The 20,730-nt window shown below is 36.1% G+C and overlaps 1 protein-coding gene across 2 annotated transcripts in view; it reads left to right on the top strand.

The window, feature by feature from the left end:
• HDAC11 (Histone deacetylase 11) overlaps positions 1-20,730 on the top strand; it is a 159,199-nt gene that overhangs the window by 92,120 nt on the left and 46,349 nt on the right. For both annotated transcript variants that reach the window (XM_090387197.1, XM_090387196.1), the window contains exons 4-6: positions 2,014-2,114; positions 13,273-13,389; positions 16,887-17,069. In XM_090387197.1, the coding sequence (XP_090243323.1) occupies positions 2,014-2,114; positions 13,273-13,389; positions 16,887-17,069 (401 nt within the window). The remainder of the gene's footprint in view (positions 1-2,013; positions 2,115-13,272; positions 13,390-16,886; positions 17,070-20,730) is intronic.

Here is a 20,730-nt window from a genome sequence, read left to right as displayed (position 1 = left end):
GGATGTAGAGCTGCTGGAACGAGTACAAAGAAGAGCAACAAGATTAGTGAATGGAACAAAGGGGTGCTCTTACGAAGAAAGGCTTAAATTTTGCAAATTACAGTGTCTGGAGACTAGGCACCAGCGAGGTGATCTGATAGAGGTGTATAAAGCCTTGAATGGTTTGAGCATGCTCAATGCTGATGGGATTCTTCCTCTTGCTCAGAATAATAATCACCTGAGAGGGCATAAATTCAAATTGAGGAAAGACAGATGTAGGATAGACGTGCAGAAATTTGCCTTTAGCCAGCGGGTGGTTGATTGGTGTATCAGACTTTCTTTCGTTTTTTTTTTTTTTGGCTGATGCTGCATAAGCTTGCTTTCTTGCATCAAATGCCTCTACTAATGTTAAGGCTAAATTAAAAGTGTGGCTTAATTTTGAGATAGCTTATGTATTATTATATACAGTAAACCCCCGCTATTCGTGGTATCTATATTCGTGGTCGCTGATTTAATATAAAATGAAACCTAAAAAAATTTGAATTTTAAAGTGCCGTGAACATTTTCCGCCATAAAAAAACATGGGTGTGGCTAAAATTATCTTTCCTGGTCAAAACAGCGCTCAATAGATGGGGGAGAGCGGTGACAAAATCATGAGCGTGGATGTTTCTCGTTAATCCTTGTTCAGTATGTGTTATGCGCTTGTCATGGAAGGTTTCGTCGTTTGCTTTTAATTTATATGCTTATAAATTGAATAAATTTATAATTTATAAATTTATATGCTTACAAAAGTGATAAATCTAGCGTTTTGCTAGATTTCACTTTTGCTAGTGTAAAACAGACTTTTTCGAGCGTGTTAACGGAAGAAAGTGACTTTATTGTGGACAAGTTCTTTGTAACCCGTACAAAAATATGGCTACAAATAACAAGGGAAATGTGAAAATATCAAAGAAGGTGATGACATTAGCGAATAAAATTGAGTTATTAGACAACATTTCTAATGGTGAAAGTGTCTCCTCAGTGGCAAAACATTATAAAATCAATGAGTCAATGGTACGATCAATCAAAAAATCGGAAAAAAAAATCCGCCGTAGTGTCCGTGAAAACGCGCTAATTGCTTCAAAAATTTGCTCTGTAACTCGTGATGTTAAATTAGAAAAAATGGAAAAAGCTTTAAATCTGTGGATAGAAGACCGAACTCAAAATAAAATTCCATTAAGTTCACTCATCATTTGTGAAAAGGCAAAACTCCTTTATCGACACTTTAGCGAAACTGGTGATAGCACTGGCGGGATAAGTTTTTTAGCTATAGCAAAGGCGCTGGATTGAAAGATTTGTTTGAAATTTCTAATAAATATTACATTTAATATTAAATTGTTTCTTATTTCCATTTTGATGCCTTATGCTTGCATTTCACTACGTACTGTCTATGTACATAGTCATATTGTGAAGGTACATATAATACATGCATAGACAAAATTTTAGACTAGTTTTTCTTATATATTTCATACTTTGGAATGGAACCCCTTTATTACTATGGGAGCCATAACGCAGTATTCGCGTTTTCGGTATTCACGGCATTTCTCAGGAACGTAACCCCTGCGAATAGTGGAGGTTTACTGTATTTGAAATTGGTTGTTCATTAAGTTACAAAAATTTCAGTATATTTTTCAATGGAGATGGAGATATAAATTTGCATTTTTGGAACCAGTTTTCTTTAGAATTTGCAACGTTTGCTCTGGAAGTAGGAAAAAATATATTTATTATTATTGTTTTTTGTTGGACAGTATTATTAAATGGGATGAACAGATGAGGTAGGCAAGTTTTTTTTTTTGCCGATGCTATATAAGCTTGCTTCTCACATCATTTGCCACTATTAATATTAATGCCAATGCTAAATATTCAAAATATTTATATTTTAATTATTGCTGTTGTTTTTATCAGATTAACTAATAAAAACTGTATGCATATTTTAATTTATTTATGTATTTTTTGGCTATGTACAAATGGTTATTTGGCAATTGCTATTTTTAGAGGCCCAGGTTATTGATGATGATACAGTAGTACAACCCCAGGAAGCTAGTACTCAGGATTTGGAACTTGTACATACAGAAAGTTACTTAAATAGATTGAAGGTAAGTTTAAAAAAAAAAAAAGAAAAGAAAGAGGTTCTTGAAACGTGTTAATGATAAAAATTATTGTTACTGTTAAGTAAAGTTAGTTGAAATGAATTGTCCACCAATTTTAATTAGTAATCAACCGCCTTCCCAACTTTCGAATCATCAGCAAACTGACAGCTTCTTCTACATTACCCATTATCATTAATAGCATTGAATTAATAATATTACATTTCCACTTTTGAACACTCCTGTTTTAAGGCTTGACATTAGATAACAAACTAAATTTTCAGGACCATATGACTCACTTTCAAACTATTTATGTGAAGAAATTAAATATATTCTAGTCTGTATCATCCATGTTATGGGGTGCTGACTGTCAGACCTTATTACACCTTTATAGAACATTATCAGATCTTTAATATATGACTACTAGGGAAAAATAGTGTGGTGACTGACTAAATACCATCCAGCACAGTGTTCTCAGAATTGCCCTGGGAGCTTTCAGAACTTCTTCAGTAAAAGTCTCTATATGGAAGCAGATGAACTTCTGTTATTTGTTCATTGGAAAACATTACTCTTGCTTTATGCTGCAAAAATTCATAGCCTACCTTTCCACCTTAATTGGAGATATCTGTATAATACCACATGAGATTCCTGTTACAACAGTAAGCCAAATGGAAACCAGCCTTCTTCCCCCAACCAACAGAACTGATTCAAGCCTGGTATATTGAGCTATGCAACATATTTCAGGATGCAGCATTACCAACTGCACCTTGGGAACTCATCCCTTTATATGATGACCATTTTCAACAGTGAGGAAAGAATATCATACTTTTTTGTAACATTAAACAATTACATGCAACTTACTCAATATCTAATTCTTAGATAACCTGTGAAATCTACATTGATGGTTTCAAAACTGGCAGTTGTTTAGGTGCTGTGATAGTTTTCCCGTCTTTTACTACTTCAGTCTCATTGCCAATAACATGTATTATTTTCATTGCTGATTTTTATGCCATTAAATTAGATCTGGATTGGGTTATTGAACTTTATATTTCTTGTATCTTGATGTATACAGACTCTCTCAGTGGAGTCTCTGCCATAAGAAGTAATCTCTTCCATTCACCTCCTATTTTGAAAAGCAGCTCATCACGGTTACTCTCTTGCAGCTAGTCCAACCAAACTGTTACATTTTGCTGAACTCAAGCTGCTTTGCATTGCAGGAATTGAAAAAGCTGATTGTGCCATAAAACAACCATGCAACTTATGAGTAACTCCATAACCATTTCAATACAGGCACAGGGCAGAAACGATTGGTCTCAACTGTGGCAAGCCCACATTAATAATAGACTCCTACACAGATAAAAAATGAACCAAAACTATGGGAATCAAGCTGCTGGCATTATATACGAGAAGAGACGGTACTAGCTAAGACTTTGTATCATTCATTCTTTCTTTCTTAACTCATCTTTTCTTTCATTTGGGAAAAAGCCCTCCTAAATACTCAGACACAGCTAACAGTCAAACATATGAATGTCTTTGTGTGTGTGCGTGCGATGTAAGGAGTGAGAGGAAATCAGACGCCAACTCAGTGTTGTTTTGAGCCTATATGAGAGCTTTAAGGACAGGATGGATGCCCTCAAAGGAAGGATTTAAATTGAAAGGCCCATCTAGCTCTCAGCTGCCCACATCGTGATGTTCAAGTGCATGCCAGAGCTTGCACTTGAACTTCATGTAACACAATGGCACATTCCTCAAGGCAGAATGTGCTGGTCCAAAAGGAACTAGTTGTTGTCGGTGACTTTATTGTCAGGGAAATGATGAATATATTGTGCAAACAGGATAGGTGGAACAGAACCAAGGGAAAAAGGTTGATGACGTTGTAGAGCACATATCTTTTAAGGGCACAAAAGGTGATATTGTTGTACAAGTTGGCACAAATGATATTAAGAGTAGGAGACGGCAGAATTACTTAGCAAGTACAGGTCAGTGTTGAAAACAAGCCGTGAGTTAGGGTTGAATTAGAAAGTGTCTACAGTTCTGCCCAGACACGATAGGAGAAAGTATATGATGAGAGCCTTGTCAATCAATTCGGCACTGGAGAGATTGTGCAAGGCTCAAGGGGTAGAATTTTTCACAGCCTGGTCTGTGCTTGTTAAAAGGAGAGACTGCTTCTACAGGGATGGGATACACTTAAATACAAAGGGTGCAAGAATATTTGCTGATACTATTAAGGCAGTGCTGGGTGGGTCGGAAAACTGCTAGATTGGGGGATACACAGACTAATAGATTAACAGTAGCCATTGGCAGAGGTGAAAGTGATTCTTGCACTGCTAATATTGGAATGAGCAGCAGCAGCAGCAGCAGCAGCAGCCTGGAAAACAAGGTGCAGGAGATTCCAGAGACTGCTGGGAGTCATTGTGGAACAAGAAAATACATAGGCTGTGTTAGGGTAGCTAAGAATAGGAACAGGTGCATATATACTTGTGTGTACACCAATGCTAGCAGTTTGGTAAATAAATTTGATGAATTTGAGGGGTTGGTTAAAACATCAAAGGCAGATAATGTTGGGATAACAGAGATGTGGTGTCACACAGATATAAGGAATGCAGAACTGGAATTTGGGGAGTACAATGCGTACAGGAAGGATAGACAGGATAGGAAGGGAGGAGGAGGAGGAGGAGTTATGCTATTGATTAAGAAACACATATAATCCAAAGAACTACAGCCAGTCGTCATGTCTGGACAGTGCAGTGTCAAGTCAGTTTGGTGTGGCATAAGCACTGGGAGACAAAAATCGAGAGTAGGAGTGTGTTATAGGCCTAATGACTAGTGTGTTATAACAGCACTGACTCTGATGAGTATAATAAAAACTGTACAGGGAAATAGAGTGGGCCAGTAAATCAGAGAGTCTTATAATAGGGGATTTTAATTTCCCGGATATTGACTTGAATTTGTGGGTTGGTCACTCACACACTAGCAAGGGTTTTGTGGATTTATTGGAAGATTGTTTTCTACAGCAGCATGTTCGGGAGGCAACTAGAGGGAGTAATAGTTGATCTGATTATCAGTAGGGATTCTTCATGAATTTAGAATCAACAGATAAAGGCATCGCTAGGTGGCAGTGATCACAGTGTGCCGAAGTGGGATTTACTCAAAGAGGTAACTACCATCAGAGGTAAAGGAAGGGTTTTTGCTTTCGCAAAGGTGACTAGGGAGGTCTGAGACAGTACTTAAATTCTGTATGGTGGGAACAACTGATGATGTTACAAACAGCAAATTCAAAATTGGAAGCATTCAAAGAATTAATCTTGGAAACTACTAGGCTTTTCATACCAACTAAGAAATATTGTTCAAGGTTTACCCTAAATGATGTCAGATGAACTAATTAGACTTGTGGCAGAGAAGAAAAATGCATGGGATACATATAAATTAACAGGTGACGTGGAAGCTTATGATAGATATCAGCTTGTCTGTAACCAACTCACAAAGGAGGTTAGGCAGGCAAAGGCAGATTACGAGAAATCTTTGGCAAAGGATGCAAAGAAAAACAGCAAAGAGTTCTTTACTTATGTGAACTCTAGAAGGAAGGGGATGAATCAGATTGGTCCCTTTGATATTGATGGTTCAACTGTTGATGATCCTGCTCAGGTAGCTGACAAACTAAATGAATATTTTGCATCTACATTCACACATGAGGAGTTATTCAGGGAGGGGAATGTCAGAGGTGTATTAACTCTGGCAGTAAGCCGGATGATCTTGTAATAACTGAGAGTAAAGTGGAGGAGAAATTGTTGAAGATAAACATAAGAAAGTCACTGGGGTGGATGGAATTTATCCAGTTTTTTTTTTTTTTTTTATGAGAACCCCAAACACGAGAGGTATTAGAACCTATAGTACTTAGTACCGTGCTTGGGTTGGAGGTTGAGAAGACGAAAGAAGATATTTGTTGATATTGGACTTGAACTTCTGTAGATTGTAATTTTCAGGAAATACGTATGAAGGAAGGTTGTTCCAGAAAACGGCAGTTGAATGAATAAATGAGGAAGATGAAAAGTTGGTTCTGTGGGTTTGAAGTTGGACAGTAAATGGATGTTGGCTGGTGGCAGCACGTGTTTGGACTGTTTTGAAAGAGAGAGCAGGAATTATAGAAGCCAATTCAGAAGAACAGTGCCCATGGAAGTATCTGTAGAAGAGGCATGCAGCAGAAACAGTGCATCTATGAGAAAGCGAGTGGAGAGACTCTGTTAGAGATGAATCGTTAATTAACCTAACTGCCCTCTTCTGAATGGAATCAAGAAGCCTGAGAGAGGTTTTGGGGGCACCACCCCAGATGTGGGAACAATATTCCATGGCAGGGCGGATTTGCGATTTATACAGAGTGAGCAGCTGTTTGGAAGAAAAGTAATGCCGAGAGCGAAAGAGAAAACCAAGTTTTTTAGATGCAGAGGAAGCAATGTTTGTAATGTGCTTGTGCCAAGAGAGATTAGAAGTCAGGGTAATCCCCAAAAGAGATATATCATTTTGCCTAGAAATTGGAGTGTCACTAAAGATAAGCATAGGAGCAGAAGAATCCTTTTTGCGAGATATAAGACAAGATTGAGTTTTAGAAGGGTTGAAATCAACTAAGTTGTCTTTGCCCCACTGGAGAATTACCTGAAGATCGGCATTTAAGGAATTGGCAGCAGATTTTCGAGAACTTGAAGCTGATTCAGCTGGACAAGGTTTCTCAAAATGGAACGTTGAATGCAATGCGCTATCATCGGCAAAACTATGGATAGGATTTCCAGTCAGTGGAAGAAGGTCATTGATATACAAGAGGAAAAGAGTGGGGGAAAGAACTGAACCTTGGGGGACACCGGCATTAGTGGAGAAGTTAGAAGACAGAGAGACATCTACCATCACCCTCAGTGAGCGATCAGAGAGAAAACTGGATAACCAATTACTAAAAACAGTTGGCAAACCATAAGATGGAAGCTTGTTTAGAAGACCTTTATGCCAAACACGATCGAAAGCCTTTGAGATGTCAAGAGCAACTACTTGTGTTTCACCGAACCTTTCCATTGAATTAGTCCATAAATGGGTAACATAAGCCAGAATATCACCAGTGGATCGACACTGACGGAATCCATACTGGCGATCGTTGATCAGATGGAAGGTTTCTAGGTAGTTTAAGAGTTGGCGGTTAATTGATTTCTCCATTACTTTAGAAAGAGTAGAAGTAATTGCAATGGGACGATAATTGGATGGAAGGGATTTGTCACCCTTTTTAGGACTGGCTGGATATGAGCAAATTTCCAAGCAGAAGGAAAAACACCTTTGGAATAAGAAAGTGAAAAAAGGTGGCAAAGAATAAGGAGGCAGTAAAGAAAGTAAGCAAACCCTTAGCCATAATTATGCGACTTGGACTCAGGGGAGGTACCCACAGACTGGAGATGTGTAATAGTGACCCCCCCAATCCACAAAGGAGGATTAAAGGACAACACAAGTAATTACAGACCTGTTAGTTTAACTTCTGTTCCAGGGAAATTAATGGAGGCACTGGATATCAGGATCATCTAGACAAGACTTCAGTTATAGCTCAAACACAGCATGGGTTTGTTAAGGGAAAGTCTTGTCTGACCAATTTGATTGGATATTATGATGTGGTCATAAAGGAACTGGATGCAAAGAATAACTTTGATATCATATATTTGGGTCTTAGAAAGGCTTTTGATACTGTTGCACATGGAAGACTGCTGCAAAAATTGGAGCAGTGTGGCATTGGAGGCAAATTGCTGCTATGGATAAAGGGATGGTTGAATGGGAGAAGACAGAGAGTGGTAATCAATGTACACTGCTCTTTGTGGACTGATGTTACTAATGGAGTCCCCCAGGGTTCAGTATTAGGTCCATTGTTGTTTGCTGTATTTATTAATGATATTGATGATGATATATCAGGCGTAATGTCTAAGTTTGCAGATGATATGAAGGTCGGCAGGGTTGTTAATGACACTAATGATAGTACACTGCTGCAACAGGATCTAGAAAAGTTGAGCAGGTGGGCATATGGGAAGCAGTAACCCCAGAGTAACATATCAACTGTGTGGTACTACACTGACAGTGGTAGAGAATGAAAAGGAACTGGGGGTAATTGTGCAGGCAGTTATGAAGTTTCTGATCAGTGAAGATGGTCTGCAATAGTAACTCATGGTGTATTGTCAATGATATATGGGAATTTTTCTAGCAGGGATAAAGGAGGTGATTATCCCCTTGAATAAGGCAATGGTCAGGCCAAACCTTGAGTATTGTATACACGTCTGGAGGTCTCATTTTAAGAAGGATGTAGAGCTGGTGACCCGAGTACAGAGAAGGGCAACAAGTTAGTGAATGGAAAAGGGTTGCTCTTACGAAGGATGGCCTAAGTTTTGCAAATTACAGTGTCTGGAGACTAGGCACCTGCGAGGTGACCTGATTGAGGTGTATAAAGCCTTAAATGGTTTGAGCATGCTCAATGCTCAAACCATTCAAATGGAATTCTTCCTCTTGCTCAGAATAATTGCCCCTTTAGTTGCTAATGCTCCTTAGAATAAGGAGCATTAGCAACTAAAGCCATATTGCTCCTGGGATATGCAGTGGTCATTCCCTGACCTTTCAGCACCCTCCGTATTTGGTGGTCACGGGCTCGAACCCCAGTCTAATCAAGAAGAGTGTGCTATGCACTACTGCTCCTGCCCCTGCCCACCTGGCTATGGAGGCACCTCAAATTGAGGAAAGACATTTGTAGGATGGATGTGCAGAAGTTTGCCTTTAGCCAGTGGGTGGTTGATTGCTGGAACAAACTTCCATCTGTCGTTGTAGAAGTTGATAGCTTAAATATATTCAAGGCAGAACTAGAGACATTTGGAGGGAGTGGATGGGTGAAATGAGAAGGATGCTTTTTTTTTTGGCTGATGCTATATAAGCTCGCTTTTTTGCATCATATGCTTTACTAATGCTAATATTGTCACTGTCCACATTATTTCAACATTCATAAAACTTCTTTTAACCAACTAAACTTCAGAAATCTTTAAATCTGTTACATAGTCTTATAAATAATGCTAACCTTGATGAGCTATACACATTAAGTATTGAATCTGTTTTCTCGACTAATGGCATTAAAGCAATCATGAATTGATTGCTTTAATGCCATAATGCCCTTGTGCTCCTAAACAACAACAGCCAAATAGTCATTTATTGCCATTGCATGCTACTTATTAAGTTTGAAAAACTCACATTGAGGGATCAATCAGCTGTCACTTCTATATCAGTACCTCCTAATGCTCCACTGCTACCAAAACAGTGTGGTAGAGAAATGCCTTAAGAAACCCAAAGTAACCTCTGTAAACCTGAGGATTCAGCTGAAAACAGTTATAGTTGTGTGTGGCCTTTGTCAGCACATGTGCAGTGAGTCAATTTTTTATTGATTATATTGTTCTGACAACCATAATATTTGGTAGCAAATGGTCATGTGTCACATGTTTTTGTGGGTTTAGTGTGCCGACTTTGCTGTGGTTGTGCCAAGCAGTTTTTTTTCTGCATTATTGTTTCCATTCTAATATGCTAGAATGGAAACACAATGCCTGTTATTTGAACTTTTTTTTACTTGTTGGCAGAAAGCAAATCCTTGGAGGACATCGTGTGCTTCTTTTGTTTCAAGAATTCTTCCTAATTCTGAGGGAGGGAGGGAGGGAGGGAGGGAGAGAGAGAGAGAGAGAGAGAGAGAGAGAGAGAGAGGGAGGGAGAAGAGCTGAACAGTTAGCTGTAATATTCCTCACAAAGGGGACAGGTCTATATGTATGATATCTGAGTCTTGTCACAGTATCAGAACTATGAGTTGAAGAGTTCCAGATCAGTGAACTTCTTATTGACTTGTGTATTGTTAATAAATAGGTCATGTATATTGCCTGGGGAGGCACCTCTGTATCTAGGTGGGTAGGAGCAGCAGTGTGTAGCACACGCTTCTTGATTAGACTGGGGTTTGAGCCTGTGACCACCAAATACGGAGGATGCGGAAAGGTCAGAATGACCACTGCATATCCCCGGAGCAATATGGCCTTAGTTGCTAATGCTGCTAAAAACCAAACAACAACAACAACAACAATTGCCTGGGGAGAACCATTTCATATTATTTTTGATTTACATAAAGTAATTTATGTAAATTTAGTTTAGGTAAATACCTTTGTCATAGTAACTTTTGTTTCTTCATTCCACCATGCCTGCACTTTTCACTGAGTATGTTTCAGATTCTGAGGGAGTTTTTTTTTTTTGTATCAGCAATATCAAGGTTTATGTTAAGGACTTCCACCTGTCTTCCCTCATGGGAAGGTGAAAAGTGAGACCCTAGTAGATGAACATAAAGTCAAATGGGAACCTACCAGCTAGGACCTGAAGGATCAGGAGTGGACACTGACAGGCTCGTGTCACGAGGAGCAGCATTTGTTGCTGTATATACCCAGTTTTTCTTTGATTTTAACTATTATGACTTTATCATACCAGATTCTTTCTGCTTAAGTGATGAAAGGTAAGAAGACACAGTTATAGACGAGAACAAGGGCCCTTAGCTTTTATGCCTCAGTCACTGCATATAATTCTTACTAACATTGCTGTGAATTTTTTTCCCTTTTCAGTGACGTGTGCTACATACTGGTCGAAGGTTAATTACTAAAAAAACACTGGTGTTTTTTAGTAATTATGTAAGGGATTGACTGGATTTGATACTTTATTATCAGTGATTGAGTGCTAATGGCTACCTTTTAGCAACATAATTTTATTTTTTCTGGGAGAGACTATGAGCTTGTGGAGGATGCACCATGCAGTTTCAAGTAAATTTCTCTAGTTCCCTGCAATATTTTTCTTTGACAGGTAACACAAAGTTGTATGCATATGTGATCATGTTCATTAATAGTGGCAAATAATGCAAGGAAGAAAGCTTATACATCAACAACAAAAAAAAAAAAAAAAAACACAACCTACTTCACTTGCCTATCACCACTAATAATTTATCTAATTGTTCCTTAAATTTATTCAAAGTACTCACCTATGCAGGATGGAAGTTTGTTCCAATGGTAAATCTCTAGAATGGTGTACACCCTCCAACATGGCGGCAAGCAAAACAGTGGTAAAGCAGTGATTGACAAGTTGTGATTCCCATATTTCAACAAATGGACAGCGATTGGCAGATGCCTCTGCTTTCCCCTCCCACTGTCCTCCTAGGGTATTTTCCCCACATTTGCCACTGTTTTTAAATCAGGAACTCATTTTCCCATTTTAAAACAGCGGAATGGAGGGATAAACACCCTACCTAAGCTAAGCTTTCCACCTTGATGACACAAAACAGTCAGAAATGGGAGGTGCCTTCACCTGTCAATTATCACTGGCTTTCACTGAACTACCTGCCGGTGTATACTTTCCTGGACTTCAGACAATATCACTATGTAATTATTTACCTGCGTTTACATAGGTCACTTAGGAAGAGGCCTTTTGCTTTGGGTTCCATAATACATGAGGAATATTATTGCATCCGAAAGAGCAAAAGGCCTCTTCCCACAGTATTTACAAATATACAATATTCATTAATATACAAAAAACGTTCCAATGGAACATCAAATGCTAGACAGAGAATCACATGCACGAGGTTGGTGAACGTTATGGAGGCAGTTGTCAATAATTAATTGCATTTGTAGTGACTTAATTGCCTCGCCGCCTTCTCCCATTTGCTTGAATAAATATCACTAGGAGGAAAACTTTTTTAATGTATAGATAGATATGTTCCAGCTTATGTAAGAATCTCTCATGTTGGACTGAGTCAAATTGTATTCCTTTATACAGTTCACCAGTGACACTAACATTTCAGCTATTTATACAGTATAAGAAAGTTTGATGCAAAATAAGCTAAGTTAGCATGAAGCATGTTGAATTTAAGTATGGTAAAATATCCAAAATGGTTTTGTTTATTTTCATTATCCATCACAATAATGCAGAATGTGAATATATTTTCACTCTCATGGAAAAGAACAGAATGGATTTTTTTTATCATATTTGTCAAATGAAACAATAGGGTATATTTCTGATTTAAACATGAACAAATATTTAGTGCAGATTTTCTGAAGAAAATGAAGTTTTTGTTGCTTCTCTGAAGTTTCACATTGTCAGCTGATGAAGAAACAGCATATATTTTGTATATTTTTGACAGCCCTGTATATTTCTTTAAATCAGACATATTTTAATGCATGTTAATCTTTAATATAGTGGAATTTCAGTGCCTAGAATAATTAAGAATTGCTCTTTTGTAAAGAGCAATACTTAATTATTTTTGGCATTTTTTTGTATATAAATCTTTCATTCCTCCACCTTTTTTTTCAAAAAGGGTTCTAATGGGGAAAAAAAAAAAAAAAACCTTTTAGAATATATAAATGAAACAACTTTAAAATACAGTTATATTCGTTTTTATAATTAGATATGTAATTTTTACATTGCACCATAATGATATAATTATTATTATTATTGATTTGGAAGAAATGTTCTAGAATACTGTTTCAGCAGAATGGTAGATTTCTACTAAATTTTATAAAACCTTTTACAACTTCTGATTTCTAAGTTGTCAGGTATGGATATGCCATAACTGACTTATGCATACCTGAAAACTTTTAGAAAATAGAATTTTTTTTTGGATGATTACAGGCCTTACAAAGAAACCACAATTAAATTTTGCCCTCACTAAATAACTGCATCTTGTAAATTATTGTGTAGGGGTCTGTGCTATAATTCTCTTCTCACTCACTCACAACATATACATGCATATCCTGTTTTTGCTTACAAGTTAGTGCAATTGCATCAGATCTGCTCGCATCTAACTACTAAATAGTTATAAGATTGGTAAGGCAGTTGCGAAGTATAACTCCACAATACGAGAGATGCTTGATGGTGTGTAGTAATTTGAATTACGTTGCATTTTAGGGCAAAAGCCTCAAGTTGTGTAGTGAGTTAACATGCTTACAAGTTAGTGCAATTGCATAAGACCTGCTCACAGCTAACTAAAAATTGTTTTTTTAAATTATTTTTTGTTAAGTTAAAAAAAATTACAGAAAAAAGTAATATGGGAAATTTTTTGCCTTTTTTTGTTTATTTAGCATTATTATTATTTTTTTAATAGTGGAGTGCAAATGTTGCCAGAATAACCGAGGTTCCCCTTGTTGCTCTTCTTCCTAATGGCATAGTACAAAGAAAAGTACTGAGGCCTTTTCGTTTCCAAACTGGTGGGACTATTCTGGTGAGTTGACATTTTTTAATTACTTCTTCAGAAAGTAATTAAAATGGCTGTAAAATATGTTGGTACCACCCCACATATTTTACAGTCATTTTTAACATAATACTCCTGGCCTGTGTGTTATATATAAGGAACTGCACAGTAAACCAAAGATTCAATATACTCAAAAAACAGTGTACAGATTTGTGTGTCATTATTAGTATGCACAGACAGGTAAGTTTGTTAAGGCTGTTTTCCATATGATGGAAGGAGCCCAATTCAAAATGCTTAGCCAATACAACAGACTACTTTTATTCCTACACACACACCTATAAATAAACAAAATACAATAAAAGTTTTATTTTATTTTGTTTTTTTATTAGTAACAGTATTTAAAGCCTTCCTGAAATCCACTTATATGATATCAAAATTATATTTTGCATCTAGTTCCTTTGTTACTTCATTATAGTATTTAATTAGATTGGATTAGACCAGATTGCCCCTTTACAAATCCATGCTGTGACTGCAGTATAATTGCGTTTCTGTCTAAATGGTCCTTCATTATTTCTTTAACCAGAGACTCCATTATTTTCACTGGAACAGAAGTTAAGCTGACAGGTCTGTAATTTCTCATGTTATCTTTTAATCCCCATTTGTGATTTGGAAATAAGGGGGGGGGTTAAAAAAAAGATTTGTATTTACTCAGAAGTAGTTGTGATAGAAATGTCAAAAATAAAAGTTTTGATAAAAATGATTTTGTAATAACAAAGAGCTTAATTATGAGTGCACCCTTAGATTCAGGGGAGGTCCCTATGGACTGGAGATGTGCAAATATATCCCCAATTCACAAAGGGGATTCAAAGGGTGATGCAAATAATTATAGACCTATTAGTTTAACTTCACTTTTGGCGAAAATAATGGAGTCACTGGTTAAAGAAGTGATGCAGGATCACCTAGACAAGACTGCAGTAATAGTTCAGACACAGCATGGGTTTGTTAAGGGGAATTGGATGCAAAAAATAATTTTGATATCATATACTTCGATTTCAGGAAAGCTTTTGATACTGTTGCACATGGAAGACTGCTATTCAAATTGGAGCGGTATGGCATTAAGGGCAAGTTGCTGCGATGGATAATGGGATGGTTGAGTGGGAGATGGCGGAGAGTGGTAATATATGGATACTGCTCTACATGGACTAATGTTATTAGTGGAGTGCCCCAGAGTTTGGTGCTGGGCCCATTGTTGTTTTGTGTATTTATTAATGATGTTGATGAAGGTATATCAGACTTAATGTCTAAGTTTGTGGATGATACAAAGGTCAGCAGGGTTTTTAATAATAGTAAAGACAGTATGCTACTGCAACAGCATCTAGAAAAGTTAGGTAGATGAGCTGAGAAGTGGCAACTGAAGTTTAATATTGACAAATGTAAAGTACTGCATATGGGTAGCAGTAACCCAAGAGAAACATACCAACTGTGTGGTACTACATTCAGGGAGGTGGAGAATGGAAAAAAAAAAAAAAAGACCTGGGGGTAATTGTGCAGTCAGATATGAAATTCTCTGAGTAGTGCAGACGGGCTGCCAGAGCAGGTCATGGAGTTTTGTCAATGATATATAGGAATTTTGCTAGCAGAGACAAGGAGGTGATTATACCTTTGTATAAGGCAATGGTCAGACCACACCTTGAGTACTGTGTACAGGTCTCAAGGCCTCATATTAGGAAGGATGTAGAGTTGCTAGAACGAGTACAGAGAAGGGTAACAAGATTGGTGAGAGGAACAAAGGGGTTCTCTTACTAGGAGAGGCTTAAATTCTGTAAGTTACAGCATCTGGAGACTAGGCACCCATGAGGTGATCTGATGGAGGTGTACAAGGCCTTGAATGGTTTGAGCAGGCTCAATGCTGATGGGATAGGATACTTCCACTTGCTGAGATTAAGAACCTGATGGGGCATAGATTCAAATTGAGGAAAGACAGCTGTAGAATAGATCCGTGGAAGTTTGCCTTTAGGAAGCAGATAGTTGATTGCTGGAACAGACTTCCATCTGTTGTTCTGGAAGTTGATAGCTTAAATAAATTTAAGGCTGAACTAGACAAATATTTGGAGTGACCGGATGGGTGAAATGAGAAGGTTTTTCTTTTTTTTTTTGGCTGATGCTCTATAAGTTTGCTTTCTTGCATCATATGCCTCAACTAATGCTAAATATAAAATTTATTTTGTTTGAAACCTTGAAATGTCTGTAGCAATACACAAATTTTGGTTTTGATCTGACAATTCATTTTTTTCTTTGCAGCAGTGAATGAATTGAAGTTTCCCAATGATTAAATGAAATACGTGCATGTGTGTGCCCAAATGCACGCACACAGTTCACTTCTATTCCTACCCATGCATTTGTATTTTACACAGTGTTAATACAGAAAAATACTTTATAGATGTGTGAAGTATTTTTATATACTTTACAAGTATGTAAAATATATATGCATAATTTACTTGTATATGTACATAATATATGATAAATCATAGGAATTGGCATATTATGAACAAAATAGTATGCACATGATCATCAAAAAAGTAATAATAAATAAAATAAACAAATAACAACCAATAACAGTAAATAGATAATCCCCCGCTTCCCCAAGAAATTGGATTTAAGTTATAGAATAAATTTGGAAAAATTCCATTCATTTGAATGGATATTGTGCAAGAGGTAGTATTAAGCAAGTCTAGCATGATTAACTATTCCAGCCGACCAGGCTAGCCAGGTGGGCAAAGTGCCTGCCTGGTAACCCAAAGGTTGCGGGTTCGATTCCCGCCTCGGGCTTGGATCAAAGTACTGCAAAAACCGTGGGAGGTGCATTATGGCCACAGAAGGCTATGCGCCAACAACTACCAAAAAAATAAATTAACTATTCCATAAAGCAGAAAATAAGACTTATTCATTTTATTGGTTCTGGCGTTGAAGAACCAGAAAGGTCATAAAGTTTGTGACACCTTCAGTGTTGTATAACTAATAGATATCTGAGATGCAATGGCTTAATAGAGTTGTATAACACCTTGGTGTGCCAAGGTGTTATACAACTCTGAAGTGATGGAGTTACTCAGATACCTCCAAGGACTTCATCACTTATTTACAAAGTGTGAGAATCAGACTTTATGGCTTCAGCATCTTTCATGCTGCCTATGGCAACTTCATTAGACACTTTAGTTTTGTGCAGGAAATATTTTTGTCACTGCTTTGGATTGAGTATTCCAAGTACTTATTTTTTATTGTATTTTAACACATATCTTATTGTATTTTCATACATTTATCTTATTGTATTGTAATGCTTTTATTTTATATCCATTTTAGTATTTTATGTAGATATTATTTATTTATTTAATAAATTTATTTTAAATTTATGTTAATTCAGTTTGTTAGTCAAGGCACATTTTCCAAAATTTTTTGTGAGTTATTTGTTATAAATCTGTTTGGTAATGTCATTTATATTCTTAATAACAGTTACAGTTTTTTTTATGCAGGCTGGAAAATTGGCCTTAGAACGAGGATGGGCTATTAATATAGGCGGTGGCTTTCATCACTGCTCAGCCAATCATGGTGGAGGATTTTGTGCTTATGCAGATATTACGCTTTGTATACATTTCCTCTTTAAAAAATTTATTTCAATAAAGTCTGCAATGATTGTTGACCTTGATGCTCACCAGGTAAGTTTTCACATAAAAATAAAGTTGATTAAGTATAATTTATTATCTTGGTTTGAAAATATATTAGTATAAGTAGTGGAAAATGATGCCAGAAAAAAAAGCAGGCTTATGCAGCATCAGCCATAAAAAAATTTCTATATTGCTGTCCATCCTTTCTAACAATTTGTCTAATTCTTCTTTTAAACTTATTCAGTGTACCTGCTTGCACAACACTAGATGGAAGTTTGTTCCAGTAATCACTAACTACCCTCCAGATAAAAGCAAATTTCTGCACATCTATCCCACAACCATCCTTCCTCGCTATAAATTTATGCCCCAGTCACTGAAGATTGCAGTTGAATGGATTGCGTTTTTTGAGAGCTGATAATTTAATTTTTTTTTAATACTTGAAAATTATTAGTATTTGTTATATATTTACTTAAAATGAGTAATGTATTTATCTGATAAAGTTCGTTAATTTACTTGGTTTTTCTTTACTTGTGTGTTCAAAATTGCTTAAAAAATGAAAGTTTTGGTCTGCATGTCATTGTTGTCTTACCGTATCGATATTAGAGCAATATAGCCATCATTGTTGTAATATTAATATAAGAACTGCATAAACATAGTATCATTATAATATTGTTATAGAATGATATAAATATGATTTAGTAGTCTTTTATACAATTCCATAGGAATATAGTTAATATCAGAAGCGTTTTATTAAATCCATAAACTATAAATATATAGCAATACAAACACATTCTTGTAACGTAACTGTATCACATAATACATTAAGTATTTTAAAATAGCATAGTAAATACTGCTACTCATTAATAATCCAGATGTAGTTTATATTATACTCATTATACTTGTATTTCTTAGTTTCATGCTGTATTCTTAAATTTAATCTAGAATCGTGCCTCACACTAGAGCAAGGTAAAATGCTCAAAGCAAAGGGAATACTTTGCCTTGGGAGAGAAATGTCACCAGCAGTTTTCTTATGAATTAGGATTTCATCGTGAGCTCTTCTTGTTATCTCTTTGCAAAGACTACATTTAGCCAGACTTTAACCTACAGCCAAAGAAAATGCCTTTGTGTGTGCATTGTAAAAGCATGAGGAGGCTAATTGCAAATTCAGCATTCCGATGGGTTTATAAAAGGGCTTGAAGGACAGAGTTGATGACCTCAAAGGAATAAAAGAGAGGGGGAAATCATCAAGCACCACTCATCTGCCCATTTCAACACTAGAACTATGCTTGAGCAACACATCATCCTCAATGACAGAGATCTGTTTCCACAAGAGGTAGTAGATTCCCATTTCCATGAGTGTATTGTTAGGGAAATGGGAAATATATTGTATAAAAAGGATAGGTGGAATAGGACCAGGGGCCAAAGTTGATGATATTATAGAGCAGCTATCAGCTTTTTTTTTAAGGTCACAAAAGTTGATATTATTGTACACATTGGTATTAATGATATTAAGAGTAAGATAAATGAGAATTTATTTAACGAGTACAGGAAAAAAGGAAAAGTCACAAGTTAGGAACAAATTTGAAACTGTCAGCAGTTCTGCCCAGACATAACAGGAGGCAGTACATGATGAGAATCTTGGCAATCAGTTCAGCCCTGGAAAGATTACTGTGCAAGACTTGTAGATTTCAGCATGGTCTGTACTGTATCCACTGTCTACTTTCCATGAATAGACTTGCATTTAGTTTGCAATTGATATCTGTTGTGAATTAAATAATGATTTATTTTTTCTTAGAATAGTAATGTCACAGAAACATAGAGATTTAAGTTTGAGTGAATTTCTGAGTGCTTATTTTCTTAGAGAATTTCTTAGTGCTTATGATGCCTTACCTAAGTGTAATCAGATTGAAGTTGCATTAAAACTTTTGAAAAATAGAAAATTGCATGAATTAGGAGTTACCGAGAATAATAATCAGAACAGGAAAAGTAAAATGTGCAAAGAATGAACTTGTGGAAGAAGTACTTCTGAGATCATTCACAAATGAAAGATTAAAAAATGCTCCTATCAGAAGAAATATCTTATGTAAAAAGGCAAAGGAATTTCAAATGAACTCAGTGTAAATGATTTTAAGCCGACAGATAGGTGGCTTAAAATCATTCTCCATGAAGCTTAAAAATTTCATGGAGAAAATTCGGACTCAAATACAAGTTCATCATAAAAATAGGTGGAAAATGTCTTGCCTAATTTATAGGAAGGATTTAGCCCTGACTATATTTTTGACTGTTGAAACTGGTGTTTATTTTAGAACAATGCCCGAGCATATTTTATTATTCAGAAATGAATATTCAACAGCTGGAAAAAAGCAGAAAGAAAGACTGACTGTACTTCTTATGTGTAATATAACAGGCACAATAAAAAAAAGCTTTTCATAACTGAGAAAAGTAATCATTCATGTGTTCAGAGGGACAGAAACCTACCAGTTGAATATATTTGCCCTGGGGGCTCACATCTGGTGAGTATGGGCTTGGCACACTCAGGGTCCTGAGCTGGATATCATCACTCTTCTCCTTCTTGGTGATTCACCATATGGCTAATAATAATAATAATAAGAACATAAATGCATGCACTGTGTCTCAAATTTCATTGACTTTCTGAAAAAATGGAATGGGGAATTATAATAGCATGCCAGTAAAAAAATTGCACTTACCTTAGATAACTGTACAGCTCATTAATGTACAGTTGAACAACATAAACTCATTTTTCTTCCAGTGAATACAACGTCTATAGTGCAACCTTTGGATAAAGGAGTCATAAAGGTTTTCAAAAAATTGTACAGGAGTTTTGATGTAACAAAAATTTATTGTAGAAATTGAAGAAATTGATGATGCTTAAGCTAAGGACATAGCAAAAAGAATTGCTCTAGTATTGAATTGGATATCTGAATGCCTGTTGAGTCTCCTCATTTAATTTCTTCCAGGGCATTAACAGTTTTCTTTATGAAGTTAATTTTATCTAATAAAACACTGAGTTCATGCTTAATTTTCTCATTCTTCCAGCATCTAGGACCCATGTGACACTTCTAATGCAGTGTCATGGAAATATTTTCAGCCCCAGATCTTTTGGTTTCTACTCTTACCTGCAGATCCCAAAAATAAAATATAATTTTGTTTTATTGACTTGAGTAATATTTTTAAAATATTTCTAAACAAGGTTAGGAATATATTTTTTAAAATATTTGACCTGCCTTCAAAATTTGCCCACTTCCATTTCAAAGTACAGCAGACTCTCGATTTATCAGGATCGGATTAACCAGGACACTTTAAGACTCCAAATAAAAAAAAATAATAAACCAAAAATCATAAAATTCAAGTAATAACTAGAACCCGCCGTTCAAAAAAAAAAAAAAAAAAGAGACCAAATGTTTGGTTTGTTTTTGTGTGTCGTGTCGATTATTGTGTTCCGCTGCACCGCAAAAAGACAAGTTTCGTTTCGTTATTTACGTCAGGAATGTCGAAATTTTTTTATAATATATATATATTAGATAGTATGAATCAGAGCTGTAATACTCAATATGTTCTATGTTGATAATAATATTAGTAAATTAATAAGAGGAGTTTACCTCAATATAGTACGTAGAACACTTCTGTATGATACCCTCCAGAAATTAAAACGGAAAAAACGAAAAAATCGACAACTTACGGGTACATTAAA

The sequence above is a fragment of the Mastigoproctus giganteus genome, chromosome 13, assembly GCF_048544385.1.
Source record: "Mastigoproctus giganteus isolate SK-2022 chromosome 13, ASM4854438v1, whole genome shotgun sequence".
Lineage (NCBI taxonomy): Eukaryota > Metazoa > Arthropoda > Arachnida > Uropygi > Thelyphonidae > Mastigoproctus > Mastigoproctus giganteus.
This window is presented reverse-complemented; position numbering and strand designations above follow the sequence as displayed.